At 50.1% G+C, this 18,214-nt stretch overlaps 1 protein-coding gene across 1 annotated transcript in view; it reads left to right on the plus strand.

The window, feature by feature from the left end:
• The window catches only part of LOC129714270 (homeobox protein Meis1-like), a 233,343-nt gene that overhangs the window by 213,123 nt on the left and 2,006 nt on the right, over nt 1-18,214 (plus strand). Inside the window, 3 exon segments of the mRNA XM_055663820.1 lie at nt 7,597-7,655; nt 13,161-13,247; nt 13,579-13,675. Coding sequence (XP_055519795.1) covers nt 7,597-7,655; nt 13,161-13,247; nt 13,579-13,637 — 205 coding nt within the window. The 3' untranslated portion in view covers nt 13,638-13,675.

Raw genomic sequence — 18,214 nt, forward strand, 5'->3', positions numbered from 1 at the left:
GGTGTCCATGAGCCAACCAACATGGTCCCCATGGCCAAGTTGGCACGATGCCACATTAGGTCAGTCAGCATCCACAGGCCTGTTGCTGGATGTCCCAAAGACTCCATGGGCCAACTGCAGTGTCACCCACTGACTGGTTACCGTGGCATTCCCTGGTCAATACCAGCCAGTTGTCCTGGAATCCTAAGCCGAAGTGCCCATGACTGGGTCAACACAGGGCCCACTGATCAATTGCCATGGATTGTGTAGCCCAGTTTATTCGCTCGTGTGTCCGACGACGTATAGCTCGCTGTTGGCTTCTGTCGTTGTCCAACATGTTGACAGAACTCGTTGCCTGACGTGTCTCGGACTGCATCATGTTGTCGTTTCCGGGGATCGCTACGAGGAGGCTTCTGTCATGATCCCCTAGAGCTCAGTAGTGTTGGTAGACACAAAATGGTGGAGTAACCCAGGACAGAGAAGGAATGGGTGACGTTTCGGGTCGAGACCCTTTCTATACATCAGTATTGGTACCTATTAGTCAGTGGCATTGGTCAGTTGCATGGCACCTATGTATCTGTTCACCAACGGTAATACTCCCAACACTGGGCTTATCCATGTGGGCTGGCACCTTGTTGACATTGCCAACTCCAGCCAAGCTGCCTTGGCACTCCCACTGGAGATTCACCCAACACTGCCAAACATGATTGGTGATCTAATGTTTAAGAAGGAACTGCAGATGCTGGAAAATCAAAAAGTGCTGGAGAAACTCAGCGGGTGCAGCAGCATCTATGGAGCGAAGGAAATAGGCAAGGTTTCGGGCCAAAACCCTTCTTCAGACTGATCAAAGAATCTAATGCATCCAATACAATTCGGTTAGCTCAGAGATACATCATGGAAACAGGTCCTTCGACCCACTGAGTCCACGCCGACCATCGATCACCCGTTCTATGTTATCCCATTCTCATCCACCCCCCGCACACAATCACAATAATACTTTATTAGCCAAGTATGTTTTGCAACATACGAGGAATTTCATTTGCCAAGTCAGTCATACAAATAAAAAAAAACGGAACGCACAAAACACATTTCAACATAAACATCCACCACAGTGACTCCTCCACATTCCCCACTGTGATGGAAGACTCTCCCGTGGTCGGGGGCCTCGAGCCCTCCGTTGACGGGACGATCTTTGCTCCCGTAGCTGGCGGTGTTCGGGCCCCCCGCATCGGGGCGCTCTGCTCCTGGTTCAGGGGGATGGCAGCTCCCCCGCTCCGGGGGATCAAACCTCGCGTCGGGGCTGGTCGAGCTAGAGGCAATTTACAGACGGCTAATTAACCTACAAACCCGCTCATCATTTGGATGTGGGAGGAAACCGGAGCACCTGGAGGAAACCCATGGGATCACAGGGAGAACGTACAAACTCCACATACACACACACACACACACACAGCACCTGAGGTCAGGATCGCACCCGGGTCTCTGGCACTGTGAGGCAGTATTTGTGCCACTGTGCCACCCGAAGCTAATCTTAACCCTAATAGAGTCATAATCTCATAGAGCACGGAAACAGACCCTTCAGCCCAACTTGCCCATGCCGACCAACATACACATCTACACTAGTCCCACCTGCTTGCATTTGGGCCATGTTCCTCTAAACGTATCCTAAATATGTACTTATCAAAATGTTTTTTAAACTGTGTGATAGTCCCAGCCTCATCTACCTCCTCTGGCAGCTCCGTCCATATACCTACCACCCTTAGTGTAAAAAAGTTAACCCTCAGGTTCCTATTAAATCTTTTCCCCTTCACCTTGAACCTATGTGCTGTGGTCCTCGATTCCCCTACTCTGGGTAAAAGACTATGCGTCTACCCGATCTATTCCTCTCATGATTTTGTTCACCTCTATAACATCACCCCTCATCCTCCTGCGCTCCAAGGAATAGAGTCGCAGCATGCTCAACTTCTCCCTATAGCTCAGACCTGGCAACATCCACGTAGATCTTCTCTGTGGAGATCTTCTCTCCATCATGGTACATGCTCCAATAGTTTCTGTACTCAGCTGGAAGTTGGGCAAACTGACATTTTGACCTTATCAACGTTTTTGGAACAAAATAATAAAAACTGCCTGAATGTGGCACAGTGGCACTGCGATGCAGTTGCTGCCTTACTGCGATGCAGTTGCAGCACCGGAGACCCGGGTTCAATCCCAACTACAGGTGCTGTCTGTACGGAGTTTGCACGTTCTCCCCGTGACCTGCGTGGGTTTTCTCCAAGACCTTTGGTTTCCTCCCACAATCCAAAGACATGCAGAGAAGTAGGTAAATTGGCTTGGTAAATGTAAAAAAAATGACCCCTAGTATGTGTAGAATAGTGTTAATATGCGGGGATCGCTGGTCGGCGCGGATCCGGAGGGCCGAAAAGCCTGTTTCCGCACTGTATCACTAACAATAAACGGATTTTATAGCCCTGTGATACCTCGTAAACATGTTGCTTTAACCTTCAGCTCCCAGCATCTCCTGCTAGACCCATGGTTGCCCTAGGGGTCCTCCTCCTAACCTTTGGCAGTGGAACAAAACCGTCAATTTAATCAATTGTTAGCTCAATTAACAAGATTTATTCTTAGCAATTAGGCGGTCTGAGGTTCAGCGGAGTTTAGTTTAGTTTAGAGATACAGCATGGAAACAGGCCCTTCGACCCACTGTGTCCGCTCCGACCAGCGATCCCCGCACACTAACACTATCCTACACACACTAGGGCCAATTTTACACGTACACCAAGCCAATTAACCTGCATACTGTACCTGCACGTCTTTGGAGTGTGGGAGGAAACCGAAGATCTCAGTGAAAACCCACACGATCACGGCGAGAACGAGCAAACTCCGTACAGACAGCACCCGTGGTCGGGATCGAACCTGGGTCCCTGGTGCTGCATATACCCAGTTTCTTCCCAGCTGTTCACTCCCAGATGACACTGACTATTTCAAGTGTAGTTCCGTCTAGTTTATTGTCACGTGTACCGAGGTACAGTGAAAAGGTTTTGTTGCGTGCTAACTAGTCAGCGGAAAGACAATACATGATTACAATCGAGCCATTTACAGTGTGAATACGTATATACATGTTAAGGGAATAACCTTTAGTACAAGGTAAAGCCAGCAAAGTCCGATCAAGGATAGTCCGAGGGTCACCAATGAGGTAGATAGTAGTTCAGCACTGCTCTCTGGTTGTGGTAGGATGGTTCAGTTGCCTGATAACAGCTGGGAAGAAACAGTCCCTGAATCTGGCGGTGTGCGTTTTCACACCTTTAGCCTGATGGGAGAGGGGAGGAGAAGGAGTGGCCGGATAGTGGTTAAGTTGCTGCCTCACAGCACCAGAGACTCCGGTTCGATCCCGACCATCTGTACGGAGTTTGTACATTATCCCCGTGACCTGCGTGGGTTTACTCCGGGATCTCCGGTATCCTCCCACACTCCAAAGACGCACAGGTTTGTAGGTTAATTGGCTTGGCGTCATTGTAAATTGTCCCTAGTGTAAGTGTGCCGGGATCGCTGGACGGCACGGACTCATTGGGCTGAAGGGCCTGCTTCCTCGCTGTATCTCTAAACTAAACTAAAGTGTAATCTAGAGAGCAGTAACCAACACCACCACCCTCTCACTGACACCCCCTCCCCTAGCCTCCCCTTGCCTCTCCACCCATCTCATGCCAGCAAGATCGGGGCACTTAGAAGTTACCGGGTATGGCGTCACAGATAGATTGTGGTCAAAAAAGGTTTTGAGCTCGTTGGCCTTCATCAGTCAGAGTATTAAGTAAAGAAGCTGGGAGGCCATGTTACAGTTATCTAAGACGTTGTTGGCTCGGTGCTGGCTCGAAGGGCCAAATGGCCTGCTCCTGTTTATTGATGTTGGTGAGGCCACATTTAGAGTATTGTGCTCAACTTTAGTCACCACGTTATCGGGAACATGTCGTCAAGCTTGAAAGGGTGCAGAGAAGATTTACGAGGATGTTGCCAGGACTCGAGGGTCTGAGCTACACGGAGAGGTTGAGCAGGCTGGGACTCTATTCCTTGGAGCGCAGGAGGATGAGGGGTCATCTTATGGAGATGTACAAAATCGTGAGAGGAATAGATCGGGTCTTTTACCCAGAATAGAGGAATCAGGAACTAGTTTTTCACCCTTTTTTAAATTTTTAATTTGTTACAAAGTTGTGTTCTGGAGGCCTTTTTTATGTGGGGGGTCTGGGCTAAATGCAGGCATTTTTTCCAGACCCTACCTGGTCGAGGATGCGTCTTTCCTCCGGGCCGCATCTTCGCCCCCCCCCCCCCACCCCCCCTTTGCGGCCTACCACCTGGATTGGCGCGGCCTTTCCTGTTGGAGACCGGCCAGAGCTTCGAGCTGCAGATTCAGCGGCGGCTCAGCACTGAGGTACCATCGCGGAGCGGGCGATGCCTTACCCGGGTCGCCGTGTTGAAGCTCCGGACAGCTCCGAAGCTGGGCCTGCCGACTTCAACAGCTGTGGTCTGCGGAGGTTTCAGCCGCAGCGGCGCTGACTTTAAACACCGTTTAAAGAGCCTGGGATCTTTTGCCGAGATTGCCCAGCTTGGCCTGTGGACTTTGGGAGCCGCGGTCTCCGGTAACAAGCGGTCGTTTCGAAACTCCAAGCCGCTGAGAGTGTTCTTCCAACGCCGGAGTTCCATCATCCCAGCGAGAGGGCCTGAAACATCGGGCCGCCATAACGGCGACGCCTCAATAGGCCCAAACCACGAGTGAACATGGAGGAAGTAGACTGAACTTTGCTGCCTTCCCTCACAGTGGGAAACGTTGATCCCGCTGTGGGGATATTTTTTATGTTTAATGTTAAATTCTATAGTGTTGTGTTTATCATATTTGTGTGCTGCAATGGCAACTCCAATTTCACTGCACCAATTGGTGTATGTGACAATAAATGCCCTTTGTCCTTTGTCGTAGTGTAGATGGGGCATGTTGGTCAGCGTGGACAAGTTGGGCCGAGGGGCCTGTTCACGCGCTGTGTGACTCTACGACTCCGCTACTCCAATAACCGCACCAGGGAAACCAAAGTCGTGAAGCATTTCTCTCAGATATTACCTCAGTGCCCCCGGGGGGGGGGGAGGGAAAATGAGAATGTAAGCGAACATTTTTCTTGAGAAGAGTCACTGGAAACGAGAGAGGTTTATTTTTTTCTCTGCTCGAATGGTACAAGAAAAATGTGTCAGCTTGCGTTCCGGAGAGAATACAAGCAGGTCGGTTCAATGCTTAGCTAAACAGAGCTGCTCTCTCCAATGCCCTGTTAGGCCTCAGGCTGTCCAAGCTGTACAATTGACTTCGAAGTGAATCATTAAAGGCTTCAAGCTGGCCCAGCTCTTTGTGAAGGGGAATATAGGACAACGGCTGAATAATGGACCATGTTCTCAGGCTGTCAACCAAATTCCAACAGGCAGGGACAAAAAACCTTCTTGCTTTGCCCGAGTCCCCTTACAGCCACACAGAACAAAAATGTGAGAGGAATAAGGGAACTTTAGGTGAGGTTTCTATCTAGGCCGAAGATAGAAACAAAAAGGCTGGAGTAACTCAGCGGGTCAGGCAGCATCTCTGGATTTTAAAAAAAGAATGGGTGACGTTTTGACTCGAGACCCTTCTTCGGGCTGAGAGTCAGGGGGTGAGGGGAACTAGAGGGATAGAGCATAGAAACATAGAAAATAGGTGCAGGAGTTGGCTTCTTCATCTTGCGTATGGCGTGCACAGCCTAAAGTTGTACAACTTCTTTGTTCTATTTGATCTTATTTGATTGTGCACACCGGGTTGATTGCATTCGTTGAAACAGGGCGGACCACGTGAAGGTTGCAATCTCCCGCCCCAGGAGTAGGCCATTCGGCCCTTTGAGCCAGCACCACATTCAATATGATCATGGCTGATCATCCAAAATCAGTACCCCGTTCCTGCTTTCTCCCCGTATCCCTTGATTCCGTTAGCCCTAAGAACTAAATCTAACTCTCTCTTGAATATATCTTAACCTTCGGTACCTTTTCATAGATATTCATATATACACTTAAAACAAACAATAATAGTGCAAAAAGAGAAAAATCAAGGCCCCCAAGAAGGTACAGCAGATGCTGGAAAATCTGAAGAAGGGTTTCGGCCCGAAACGTCGCCTATTTCCTTCGTTCCATAGATGCTGCATCACCCGCTGAGTTTCTCCAGCATTTTTGTGTACCTTGTAGATGAGAGGTTATTTGAGGTTGTAGTGTTTAATATCCAAATTACTATTATGGTCGACTAGCTAATCGGCATGGCTATCCGAGGTCGAGGATGTTGGTCTACAGTCTGTTGTTTTTATGGACTCTCAGGTAACTTATGAGTCCAATCCTGGCTTTGAAAGTTCTTCGACATTCAGGACAGGTCATTCCAGACGTCAAAATCGGGCTTTGGTTGTTGCTGCCTCTCTTTCCGTTTTCTTCTCTTTTCTTCTCATTCTGCGCATCTCGCAGCTTCCAAGGTTGCCGTTCCTTCTTGGATGATGGTTCGCCAGAGTTTCCTGTCCTTGGTATCGGTCTCGCAATTGTCGATGTCGATGTCGATACATGTCTAGATAATGGTACACTTAGTGAAAAGCTTTTGTTGCAATAGACAACAGACAATAGGTGCAGGAGTAGGCCATTCGGCCCTTCGAGACAGCACCGCCATTCAATGTGATCATGGCTGATCATCCGCAATCAGTACCCCGTTCCTGCCTTCTCCCCATATCCTATGACCGCTATTTTTATGAGCCCTATCTAACTCTCTCTTGAAAGCATCCAGAGAACCTGCCTCCACCAGCCTTTGAAGCAGAGAATTCCACAGACTCACCACTCTCTGTGAGAAAAAGTGTTTCCTCGTCTCCGTTCTAAATGGCTTACTCCTTATTCTTAAACTGTGTGGCCCCTGGTTCTGGACTCCCCCAACATCAGGAACATGTTTCCTGCCTCTAGCGTGTCCAAACCCTTAACAATCTTATATGTTTCAATGTGATCTCCTCTTGCGTACTAACCAGTCCATCCCAGGGCACCAAATTGGCACCAGGATGTAAAACATTCGTTGGGAATGATGTTGGATAATCAGCTCCACTAGATGTGCAACCCTTGGTCTGGAAAAACCTGGAAATTAAAAAGGAACAATGGGCAGCTGAATGGTGCAGCGGTAGAGTTGCTGCCTCACAGCGCCGGAGACCCGGGTGCTGTCTGTACAGAGTTTGTACGTTCTCCCCATGACCCGCGTGGGTTTTCTCCGAGATCTTCGCTTTCCTCCCACGCTCCAAAGACGTACAGGTTTTTGTAGGTTGATGTTAAGGGTCTAAACCCGAAACATCACCCATTCCTTCTCTCCAGAGATGCTGCCTCACCTGCTGAGTTACTCCAGCTTTTTGTGTCTACCCAATTTAAACCAGCACCTGCAGTTCTTTCATGCAGGTTTGTAGATTAATTAGCTTGGTATGAATGTAAAATTGTCCCTGGCGTGTGCAGGATAGTGTTGGTGTGCGGGGATCGCTGGTCGGTACGGACTCGGTGGGCCGAAGGGCCTGTTTCTGCGCTGTATCTCTAAACTAAACGCTTTTCTTTCTCCTTCAGGTTCATCAACGCAAGGCGTCGCATAGTACAGCCCATGATCGACCAGTCGAATCGAACAGGTCAGATTTAATACTTTGTACTTTGCTCTGAAGCATGTTGGCTCTCACCGTGGTACGGGACTCTCACCCCCTGTCACAGTCAGGGCCCACTATGATGGGCTCCACCCTAATGGGCACAACATGGTCTCCACCATTCCCTGGTCATCTGTTGCTGGCCCTGCTTTGGTCTGGCCTTTTCCTCCCTCCAGTTCTCTCACCCCTCGACTTTCGTCCCGAAACGTTGCCCATCCTTTCTCTCAAGAGTTGATGTCCTGACCTGCTGAGTTACTCCAGCACTCGGTGTCTATCTTCGGTATAAACCAGCATCTGTAGCTCTTTGAAGATGGACACGAAATGCTGGAGTTAAGGGCCTGTAACACTAGGCCGTCATTAGCGCGTCACGTGGCGATGGCGCGCGGAGATTTTTTACATCACAAAATCCTGCGACGCCGTGCCTATGTCATCAAGCACCATGCAGGCGTAATGCGCACCATGTGATCATCACGTACATGTTGCAACGCGTAAATGATGTCACGTAAATTACGCGCAAATGACGGCCAAGTGGGACAGGCCCTTAGCTCAATGAGGGGAGAGGCTGCAACTCTTCTGGAGAGAAGGAATGGAGACTAGGAAGAACTGAGAATGGGTTCTGAAAGAGGGTCTCAACCTGAAACATCACCCATTCCTTCTCTCCAGAGACACTGCCTGTCCCGCTGAGTTACTCCAGCACTTTGTGTCTATCTTCAGTGTAAACTAGCACCTGTAGTTCCTTCCTACACACCGGGAGTCCTTTTCCCCTGGTCACCTCTCCCACTGACACAGGGTGGGAGGAGGGGTGTCCTGCGTGACATTCCAGCATTCCCAACCACTGGAAAAGCACCTCCAACCTACATTGGCATTGGGAAAATTTGAAATTGCCCCCAGTGTGTGTAGGGTAGTGTTAGTGTGCGGGGTGATCGCTGGTCGGCACGGACTCGATGGGCCGAATGGCCTGCTTCTGCGGAGAATCTCAAACGTCTAAAGCCTCGTGTGAGAGGGCTTTTTGAGGTATCTGGTGACTCCCTGCAGCACAAACCGATCTCCAAAGGTCACCGGGTCACACAGGACAGAAACAGCCACCAGGCCAAACTCCCATACTACGAAGGGTCTCTACCCGAAACGTCACCCATCCCTCCTCTCCAGTGATGCTGCCCATCCCGCTGAGTTACTCCGACTGTTTGCATCCATACTAATCCGACATTAACCCCATTTCCATCAACTCCACATATCAGTGCGGACTCGGTGGGCTGAAGGGCCTCTCTCCATACTGTATCTCTAATGGACAAAGTCTATGCATTGAACGAGCGTGAACGGGTGATCGCTGGGCGGCATGGACTCAATGGGCGGAAGGGCCTGTTCCCACGCTGTATTTCTAAGCTGTGTGAACCAGAGGGTGTGGTGTACTGTTGCAGGTGTCGTGTGGTACACATTCACTGGCCTGCTCAGAGACTGCAAGAGGGACTGGAGAGACATTGGGAGAAGCCACTGCTCTCACCATTATCCTCCCTGATCCAAACACAGCCAACAAGATGTGCTTCATTTAAGTTCTAGGTTTAGAGATACAGCGTGGAAACAGGCCCTTCGGCCCACCGTGTCCGCGCCAACCAGCGATCGTCCCGCACACTAACACTACCCTACACACACTGGGGACAAATTTTACATTTATACCAAGCTAATGAACCGGCAAAACTGTACATATTTGGAGTGTGGGAGGAAACCGAAGATCTCGGAGGAAACGGGGAGAATGTATAATCTCCGTACAGACAGCACTCATAGTCAGGATCGAACCCGGGTTTCTGGCACTGTTAGGCAGCAACTCTACCGCTGCGCTACTGTCCCACCTCTCTGTTGCGGCCTCCTTTACACCGACGAAACCGCGCATTGATTAAGCGATCGTTTCACCGAACACTTGCGCTCGGACCGCCAAACACCTGCTGGATCTCCCGGCAGCTCCCCCTCCCATTCCCACACTGACCTTTCTGTCCTGGGCCTCCTCCACTGTCAGAGTGAGGCCCAGCGCAAATTGGAGGAACAGCACCTCATATTCAGCTTGGGCAGCTTACAGCACAACTGTAATGACATTGAGTGTAGGAAGGAACTGCAAATGCTGATTTGTTCCGTAGGAGCAGAGATCACAGCCTCAGAATTAAAGGACGTTCCTTTAGGAAGGAGATGAGGAGGAATTTCTTTAGTCAGAAGGTGGTGAATCTGTGGAATTCATTGCCACAGAAGGCTGCGGAGGCCACAAGTCAGTGGGTATATTTAAGGCAGAGATAGATAGATTCTTGATTAGTACGGGTGTCAGAGGTTATGGAGAGAAGGCAGGAGAATGGGGTTAGGAGGGAGAGATAGATCAGCCATGATTGAATGGCGTAGACTTGATGGGCCGAATGGTCTAATTCTGCTATCACTTATGAACCTATGAAGGTAGTGGTGAGTGGACGGAACTGCAGATGCCGGTTTATACCGAAGATAGACACCAAGGGTCACCAATGAGGTAGATGGGAGGTCAGGACTGCTCTCTGGTTGTGGTAGGATGGTTCAGTTGCCTGATAACAGCTGGGAAGAAACTGTCCCTGGATCCGGAGGTGTGCGTTTTCACACTTCTGTACCTCTTGCCTGATGGGAGAGGGGAGAGGGGGAGAGGTTAGGGAAACACAAAGTACTGGAGTAACTCAGGCAGGATGGCAAAGAAAGCTTTTGGTATGCTAGCCTTTATAAATCAGAGCATTGAGTATAGAAGCTGGGATGTAATGTTAAAATTGTACAAGGCATTGGTGAGACCAAATCTGGAGTATGGTGTACAATTTTGGTCGCCCAATTATAGGAAGGATGTCAACAAAATAGAGAGAGTACAGAGGAGATTTACTAGAATGTTGCCTGGGTTTCAACAACTAAGTTGCAGAGATAGGTTGAATAAGTTAGGTCTTTATTCTCTGGAGCGCAGAAGGTTAAGGGGGGACCTGATAGAGGTCTTTAAAATGATGAGAGGGATAGACAGACTTGATGTGGACAAGCTTTTCCCTTTGAGAATAGGGAAGATTCAAACAAGGGGACATGACTCCAGAATTAAGGGACAGAAGTTTAGGGGTAATATGAGGGGGAACTTCTTTACTCAGAGAGTGGTGGCGGTGTGGAATGAGCTTCCAGTGGAAGTGGTGGAGGCAGGTTCATTGGTATAATTTAAAAATAAATTGGATAGGCATATGGATGAGAAGGGAATGGAGGGTTATGGTATGAGTGCAGGCAGGTGGGACTAAGGGGAAAAAAAATTTGTTCGGCACGGACTTGTAGGGCCGAGATGGCCTGTTTCCGTGCTGTAATTGTTATATGGTTATATGGTTGTTATAGGATACCTGGGAAGGAGTGGACAGGCGGCGTTTTGGATCGGGACCCTTCTTCAAAGTTTAGTTGAGTCTAGTTTATTGTCAGGCGTATCGAAGTGCAATGAAAAGCTTTTGTTGCGTGCTAACCAGTCAGCGGAAAGACAAAATGTGTAGGAAGGAACTGCAGATGCTGGTTTACACCGAAGATAGACACTAAATGCTGGAGTAACTCAGCGGGACAGGCACCATCTCCGGAGAGAAGGAATGGGTGACGTTTCGGGTCGAGACCCTTCTTCAGACTGAGAGTCAGGTCGACACCCGAGAGATATAGACGGTGATTCAGAAGTCAATGAATGAAAGACCTGAACCATGTCAGCCCAGTTCCTTTGCTAGGTGAGAGAGAAGCTGCTCTCAGTCGACACCCTTCTGAGTCTCGACCCCAGCACCCATTTCCAGAGATGCTGTCTCCCCTGAGTTACTCCAGCATTTTGTGTCTATTGTCTTGGTGTGGGAACAAAGAACTGCAGATGCTGGCATACAAAAAAAACACTCAAAATGCTGGAGTAACTCAGTGGGTCAGACAGCATCTCTGAGGTTAAGGAATGGGGACGTTTCAGGTCGAGACCCTTCTTCAGACTGAGAGTCAGGGGAGAGGGAAACTCTTAGTCTGAAGAAGGGTCTTGACCTGAAACGTGTGAAAATGTTCAGAAAAAATCGGAGCCGGCACCAACGGCCAAGGAGCCCACAATGGTCCATTGTTGGCTGTGGAAGAGGTGATGATGTAGGGTTATGAACAGTGAAACTAGCAGGATGATTGGGAGGGGAAGGGATGGAGAATGAGGGAAAGCAAGGGTTACTTGAAGTTAGAGTAGTCAATGTTCATACCGCTGGGGTGTAAGCTGCTCAAGCGAAATATGAGGTGCTGTTCCTCCAATTTGCGCTGGGCCTCACTCTGACAATGGAGGAGGCCCAGGATAGAAAGGTCAGTGTGGGAATGGGAGGGGGGGTTGAAGTGTTTGGCAACTGGGAAATCACTGATGATAAATGACATTGAATCCTTCCGTTTTCTGTAATATCTCTTCTCCCCCTCTCTCTCCTGCGCCCCCCACTCCTCCACAACGGTGCACGCCCATTACCCCCACAATCATGCCTATATCCCTCCCCCCCGCTTTACAGTTCATGCTTCTTGTCTCCTCATTTAACACGCTCATTTGTCTCGTTTTCATCACTTGCACCACCACATCTTCCAATCAAACCTTCCCCACCTGTATCCACCTATCACTCGCCAGTCTTTGTTTCTGCCCCCGACTCTCTTTTTCCGCTTTGTCCCTCCAACCCCCCAACTCCCCCCCCCTTCCCCACCTTTCCCCCCCCCCCCCACTCCCCCACTACAATCTGTCTATCGAAGGGTTCCGACTCAAAATGTCCACAGATGCTGCCGGATCGATACCACTGAATCTTCCAGTTCGTGAATCTCATTCAGAATTGCCCCGCAGACTTGCAGATAAGTTTAAGAAGGAACTGCAGATGCTGGAAAATCAAAGATAGGCAAAAGTGCTGGAGAAACTTAAGGGGGTGCAGCAGCATCTATGGAGCAAAGGAAATAGGCAATGGCTGAAACCCTTCTGAAGGGTTTCGGCACGAAACGTTGCCTATTTCCTTCGCTCCATAGATGCTGCTGCACCCGCTGAGTTTCTCCAGCACTTTTGTCTTCCTGCAGATTAGTTTAGTGTTAGTTTAGAGATACAGCGCGGAAACAGGCCCATCTGCCCACCGAGTCCGCGCCGACCAGCGATCCCCGCACACTAACACTGCCCGACGCACACACTAGGGACAATTTACAATTTTGCCGAAGCCAATTAACCGACAAACCTGCATGTCTTTGGGGTGTGGGAGGAAACCGGAGCACCCGGAGAAAACCCACGCAGGTCACGGGGAGAACGTACAAACTCCGTACAGACAAGCACCCGTAGTCGGGATCGAACCCGGGTCTCTGGCGCTGTGAGGCGGCAACTCTACCGCTGGGCCACCGTGCCGCTTAGCGTGGCTGGTTTCCTGCGCGCACACGCAGCCAGGCTGATACAAGCCGCGTGTAACGTCCACGCCGGCGCCTCGTCCCGACTGTCGAGTGACCCGCCGCTCTTCTCTCCTCCCTCAGTAGGTCAGGGCGCACCCTACAGTCCCGACGGGCAGCCAATGGCCGGCTTTGTAATGGACGGGCAGCAACATATGGGCATCCGGCCCCCAGGTAAGCTGGCACCAACCCCACCCCCCCCCCCCCCCCTTCCCCTTCCCCCCCTCCTGTCTCACCACACTCATCCCACCCACCACGAGCCAACCTCATCGCTGTGTCACTCACCTCCTCCACTCTCACCTCACCACCCATTAATGTCTAGTGGCACAGTCTTCTCTTCAGGCCCCCCCCCACCCCCATCCATTGAATGTGGCGCGGTTGGGTTGGGTTGGGTTGGGTTGGGTTGGGAGGAGGGCTGGTGTTTCCATCTGCGTCATCTCGTGCTCTGATGTTCTGACTGTGGTTCTGTCCTGGCATGGTCTTGGATTGTTTATCTTCCTTCTAGGGCCAATGGGTGGAATGGGCATGAATATGGGCATGGAGGGGCAGTGGCACTACATGTAGTCCTCACCACTGTCACCCACTCGCCAAGCAAAGGGGAAGTAAGTACTGTCCCCAATGGGGGTGAATGTATTCTTTGTATCCACTCGCCCAGATCTCCCTGCCCGCCATTGTCATCACTGTCTATCCCGTTCTCCCCGTCCCATCTCCCCCCCCCCCCCCCCCCCATTACACAGCTAGACGTGCCGTTGTCCATCGAACGATGTCTTGTCTTGTCTTGTACTCAGAGTCATAGAGTGATAGCCATCAAGCCAACAGGACAAGGTTCTGAAGTCATTAATGAACTGAAATGTCGGCCATTTTAAAAGCCATCAACTTAATGTGCAGTGAAGGAATAAAGGGCTAAAGATGGAGAATTACTTCTGTCCAGTCCAGCAGTGACCATCTTAGTTCAAGTCTGTAAAGGCCTGACTTTGGGGGTGGTGCTGGAGTGACTCAGCGGGTCAGGCAGCATCTCTGGAGAGAAGGAATAGGTGACGTTTCAGATCGAGGCTCCTACAATATCCAAGATGGCGTCCAACCCAGGCCACTCATTGTGAGCTGTTCACAGACGTGTCATAGAGTCATAGAGTGATACAGCGTGGAAACAGGCCCTTTGGCCCACCTTGCCCACACTGGCCAACATGGCACAGCTCCACTAGTCCCACCTGCCTGCGTTCGGCTCATAAACCTCCAAACCTGTCCTATCCATGTACCTGTCAAACTGTCTCTTAAACGTTGGGATAGTCCCTGCCTCAACTATCTCCTCTAGCAGCTTGTTCCATACACCCACCACCCTTTGTGTGAAAAAGTTAGGTCTCAGATTCCTATTAAATCTTTTCCCCTTCACCTTCAACTTATGTCCTCTGGTCCTCGATTCCCCGTTTCTGGGCAAGAGATTTTTTTCATCCCCAGTTTCTGTACACGAGTCCCTGCCAGCCTGCTTTATATTTTAATACAAAGAGCTTTCATTCAAATAAACACAAACTCAGAGCAGTAACAAAATCGAGACTGCCTTTGGCAGTTAACAAACAGTTGTCAGATTAAACTTTGTGTACAATACGTTCGACCCCCACCCCGCGGCGACCAGCGTTCACGGGAGGCCTCTCGAGTTCCCGTGGACACCGCGTGTGTGCTCCTTCTCCAGGGACACGCGGGCACGGACATAGGTCCTCGACTGCCCGCTCCCTGGATCCGCAAGCGGCCATCTTGGCCAGGCCCAGGAGCAAACCAACATGGAGACCCCCCCGCCCCCTTCCTCCCTTCCTGATCCTCCCGGCCAACAAAACTGCCTTCATTAGTCGGAGCCTGAAGAAGGGCCTCGACCCGAAACGTCACCCATCCATCCCTTCTCTCCAGAGATGCTGAGTTACTCCAGCTTTTTGTGTCTCTCTGCCATCGTTAGTAGCAGCTCCAGCGGTTCATAGAAACATGGACAATAGATGCAGGAGTAGGCCATTCGGCCCTTCCAGTCAGCACCGCCATTCAATATGATCATGGCTGATCATCCACATTCCTGCTTTCTCCCCATATCCATTAATTCCGTTAGCTCTAAGAGCTAAATCTAACTCTCTCTTGAAAATATCCAGTTAATTGGCCTCCACTGCTGTCTGTGCCTGAGAATTCCACAGATTCACTACTCACACTAGTGGGGGGGGGGGGGGGGTCAGTCTAGTGTGTGTAGATATGTGTTAATGTGGGGGTATCGCTGGTTGGCATGGACTCGGTGGGCTCCAGCACCATATGTCTATCTTCAGTACAAACCAGCATCTGCAGTTCCTTCCTGCACATTCCTGGGACTGTGTCCCGCAGTCCTTTCAGGTGAGGCAGAGGTTCACTTGCACCTCCTCCAACCTCATCTACTGTATCCGTTGTTCAAGATGTGGACTCTTATACATCGGCGAGACCAAACTCAGACTGGGCGATCGTTTCGTGGAACACCTTCACTCAGCCCGCCTGAACCAACCTGATCTCCCGGTTGCTGGACACTTTAATTCTCCTTCCCATTCCCACACTGACCTTTCTGTCCTCAGTCTCCTCCATTGTCAGAGTGAGGCTAAACGCAAATTGGAGGAACAGCATCTTATATTTCGCTTGGGCAGCTTACAGCCCAGTGGTATGAATATTGATTTCTCTCACTTCAGGTAGCCCTGGCATTCCCTCTCTATCGCTCCTCCACCCAAGTCGCACCAGCTTCTCATTCTCACCTAGCAAACAACTAACAATGGGCTGTTTCCTTTATCATGGTTACTTTTTTACATATCTTTCATTCATTGTTCTACATCTCTCCACATCACTATCTCTCGTTTCTCTTTCCCCCGACCCTCAGTCTGAAGAAGGGTCTCGACCCGAAACGTCACCCATTCCTTCTCTCCAAAGATGCTGCCTGTCCCGCTGAGTTACTCCAGCATTTGTGTGTCTATCTTTGGTTTAACCCAGCATCCGCAGTTTCTTCCAACATATTCAGTCCAATTGAGTCTAGTTTATTGTCAGGTGTACCGAGGTACAGTGAAAAGCTTTTGTTGCGTGCTAACCAGTCAGCCGAAAGACAATACATGATTACAATCGAGCCGTCCACAGTGTACAGATACATGATAAGGGAATAACGTTTAGTGCAAGGTAAAGTCAGCAAAGTTCGATCAAGGATAGTCCGAGGGTCACCAATGAGATAGATAGTAGTTCAGCACTGCTCTTTGGTTGTGGTAGATGATCCAAGAGTCCACACTATACCACCACCAATAACCGGAGCAAGGGCAGCAGGTACAGGGGAACACCAACACCTGCTAGTTCCCCTCCAAGTCCCTCCAAACTTTCCTAGCAAGCAGATTTCCAGAAGTATCCCAGGGAGAACGTGCAAACTCCACACAGACAGCACCCGAGGTCAGGATCAAACGCGGGTCTCTGGCGCTGTGAGGCAGCGGTTCTACCCCGTGGCGGCCTGTGAAACACTTCAGGGCATCCCAAAACGAATGTGAAGCCGCTATAGAAATGCAAGCTACTCCCAGCATTAGGGGTGTGAGGGTGAATGGGCGGTTGATGGAAGCGTACCTTATGATAAACTCGACAGGGACATGGAGGCACGGTGGCGCAGCGGTAGAGTTGCTGCCTCACAGCGCCAGGGACCTGGGTTCGATCCTGACTACGGGTGCTGTCAGTACAGAGTTTGTACGTTCTCCCCGTGACTATGTGGGTTTTCACCAAGATCATCGGTTTCCTCCCACACTCCAAAGGCGTATGGGTTTGTGGTTAATTGGCTTGGTGTAAATGCAAATTGTCCCTAGTGTGTGTGAGAAAGTGTTAGTGCGTAGATATCGCTGGTCGGTGGGGACTCGGTGGGCTGAAGGACCTGTTTCCGCGCTGTATCTCTAAACTAAACTAAACTACACCCAACTGAACCATCCCATCACCAACGAGAGCAATCCTGAGCTGCCATTTACCTCTTTGGTGACCATTGGAGTCTATAAACCAGTACCTTCCAACTCAACACTACTTTGACAATAGACGATAAACAATAGACAATAGGTGCAAGAGTAGGCCATTCGGCCCTTCGAGCCAGCATCGCCATTCAATGTGATCATGGCTGATCATCCACAATCAGTTCCCAGTTCCTGCCTTCTCCCCATATCCCCTGACTCCGCTATCTTTAAGAGCCCTATCTAGCTCTCTCTTGAAAGCATCCAGAGAACCTGCCTCCACCTGAGGCGGAGAATTCCACACACTCACCACTCTCTGTGAGAAAAAGTGTTTCCTCGTCTCCGTTCTAAATGGCTTACTCCTTATTCTTAAACTGTGTGGCCCCTGGTTCCGGACTCCCCCAACATCGGGAACATGTTGTTCAAGAAGGAACTGCAGATGCTGGAAAATCGAAGGTACATAAAAATGCTGGAGAAACTCAGCGGGTGCAGCAGCATCTATGGAGCGAAGGAAATAGGTAACGTTTAGGGCCGAAACGTTACCTATTTCCTTCGCTCCATAGATGCTGCTGCACCCGCTGAGTTTCTCCAGCATTTTTGTGTACCATCAGGAACATGTTTCCTGCCTCTAGCGTGTCGAAGCCTTTGACAATCTTATATGTTTCAATCAGATATCCTCTCATCCTTCTAAACTCCAGAGTGTACAAGCCCAGCCGCTCCATTCTCTCAGCATATGACAGTCCCGCCATCCCGGGAATTAACCTTGTAAACCTACGCTGCACTCCCTCAATAGCAAGAATGCCCTTCCTCAAATTAGGGGACCAAAACTGCACACAATACTCCAGGTGTGGTCACAATACTCCTAGGCGTAGGTGTAGGATAGTGTTTGTTTAGGATAGTGGGCTGGACTCCCCCAACATCGGGAGCATCGCTGGTCGGCGCGGACTCGGTGGGCCGATGGGCCTGTTTACGCGCAGTATCTCTAAACGAAACTGAACGGAGCTAAACTACCTTTGGTTTGCTTTTTAAAATGGAGATCGTCTTTGAAATGGAAGTTTTGAAGAGAAGGGGCCCCCAGACCCAGACAGGATTGCAGGGGCGACGAGCTGAGACAAATTAGCAAATCAATGGGAGAAAGGGCAGGCATTAAGCACACACACACACACAAACACACAAGGCCAGGCCGCC

Source organism: Leucoraja erinacea, chromosome 38, assembly GCF_028641065.1.
Source record: "Leucoraja erinacea ecotype New England chromosome 38, Leri_hhj_1, whole genome shotgun sequence".
Taxonomy (NCBI): domain Eukaryota; kingdom Metazoa; phylum Chordata; class Chondrichthyes; order Rajiformes; family Rajidae; genus Leucoraja; species Leucoraja erinaceus.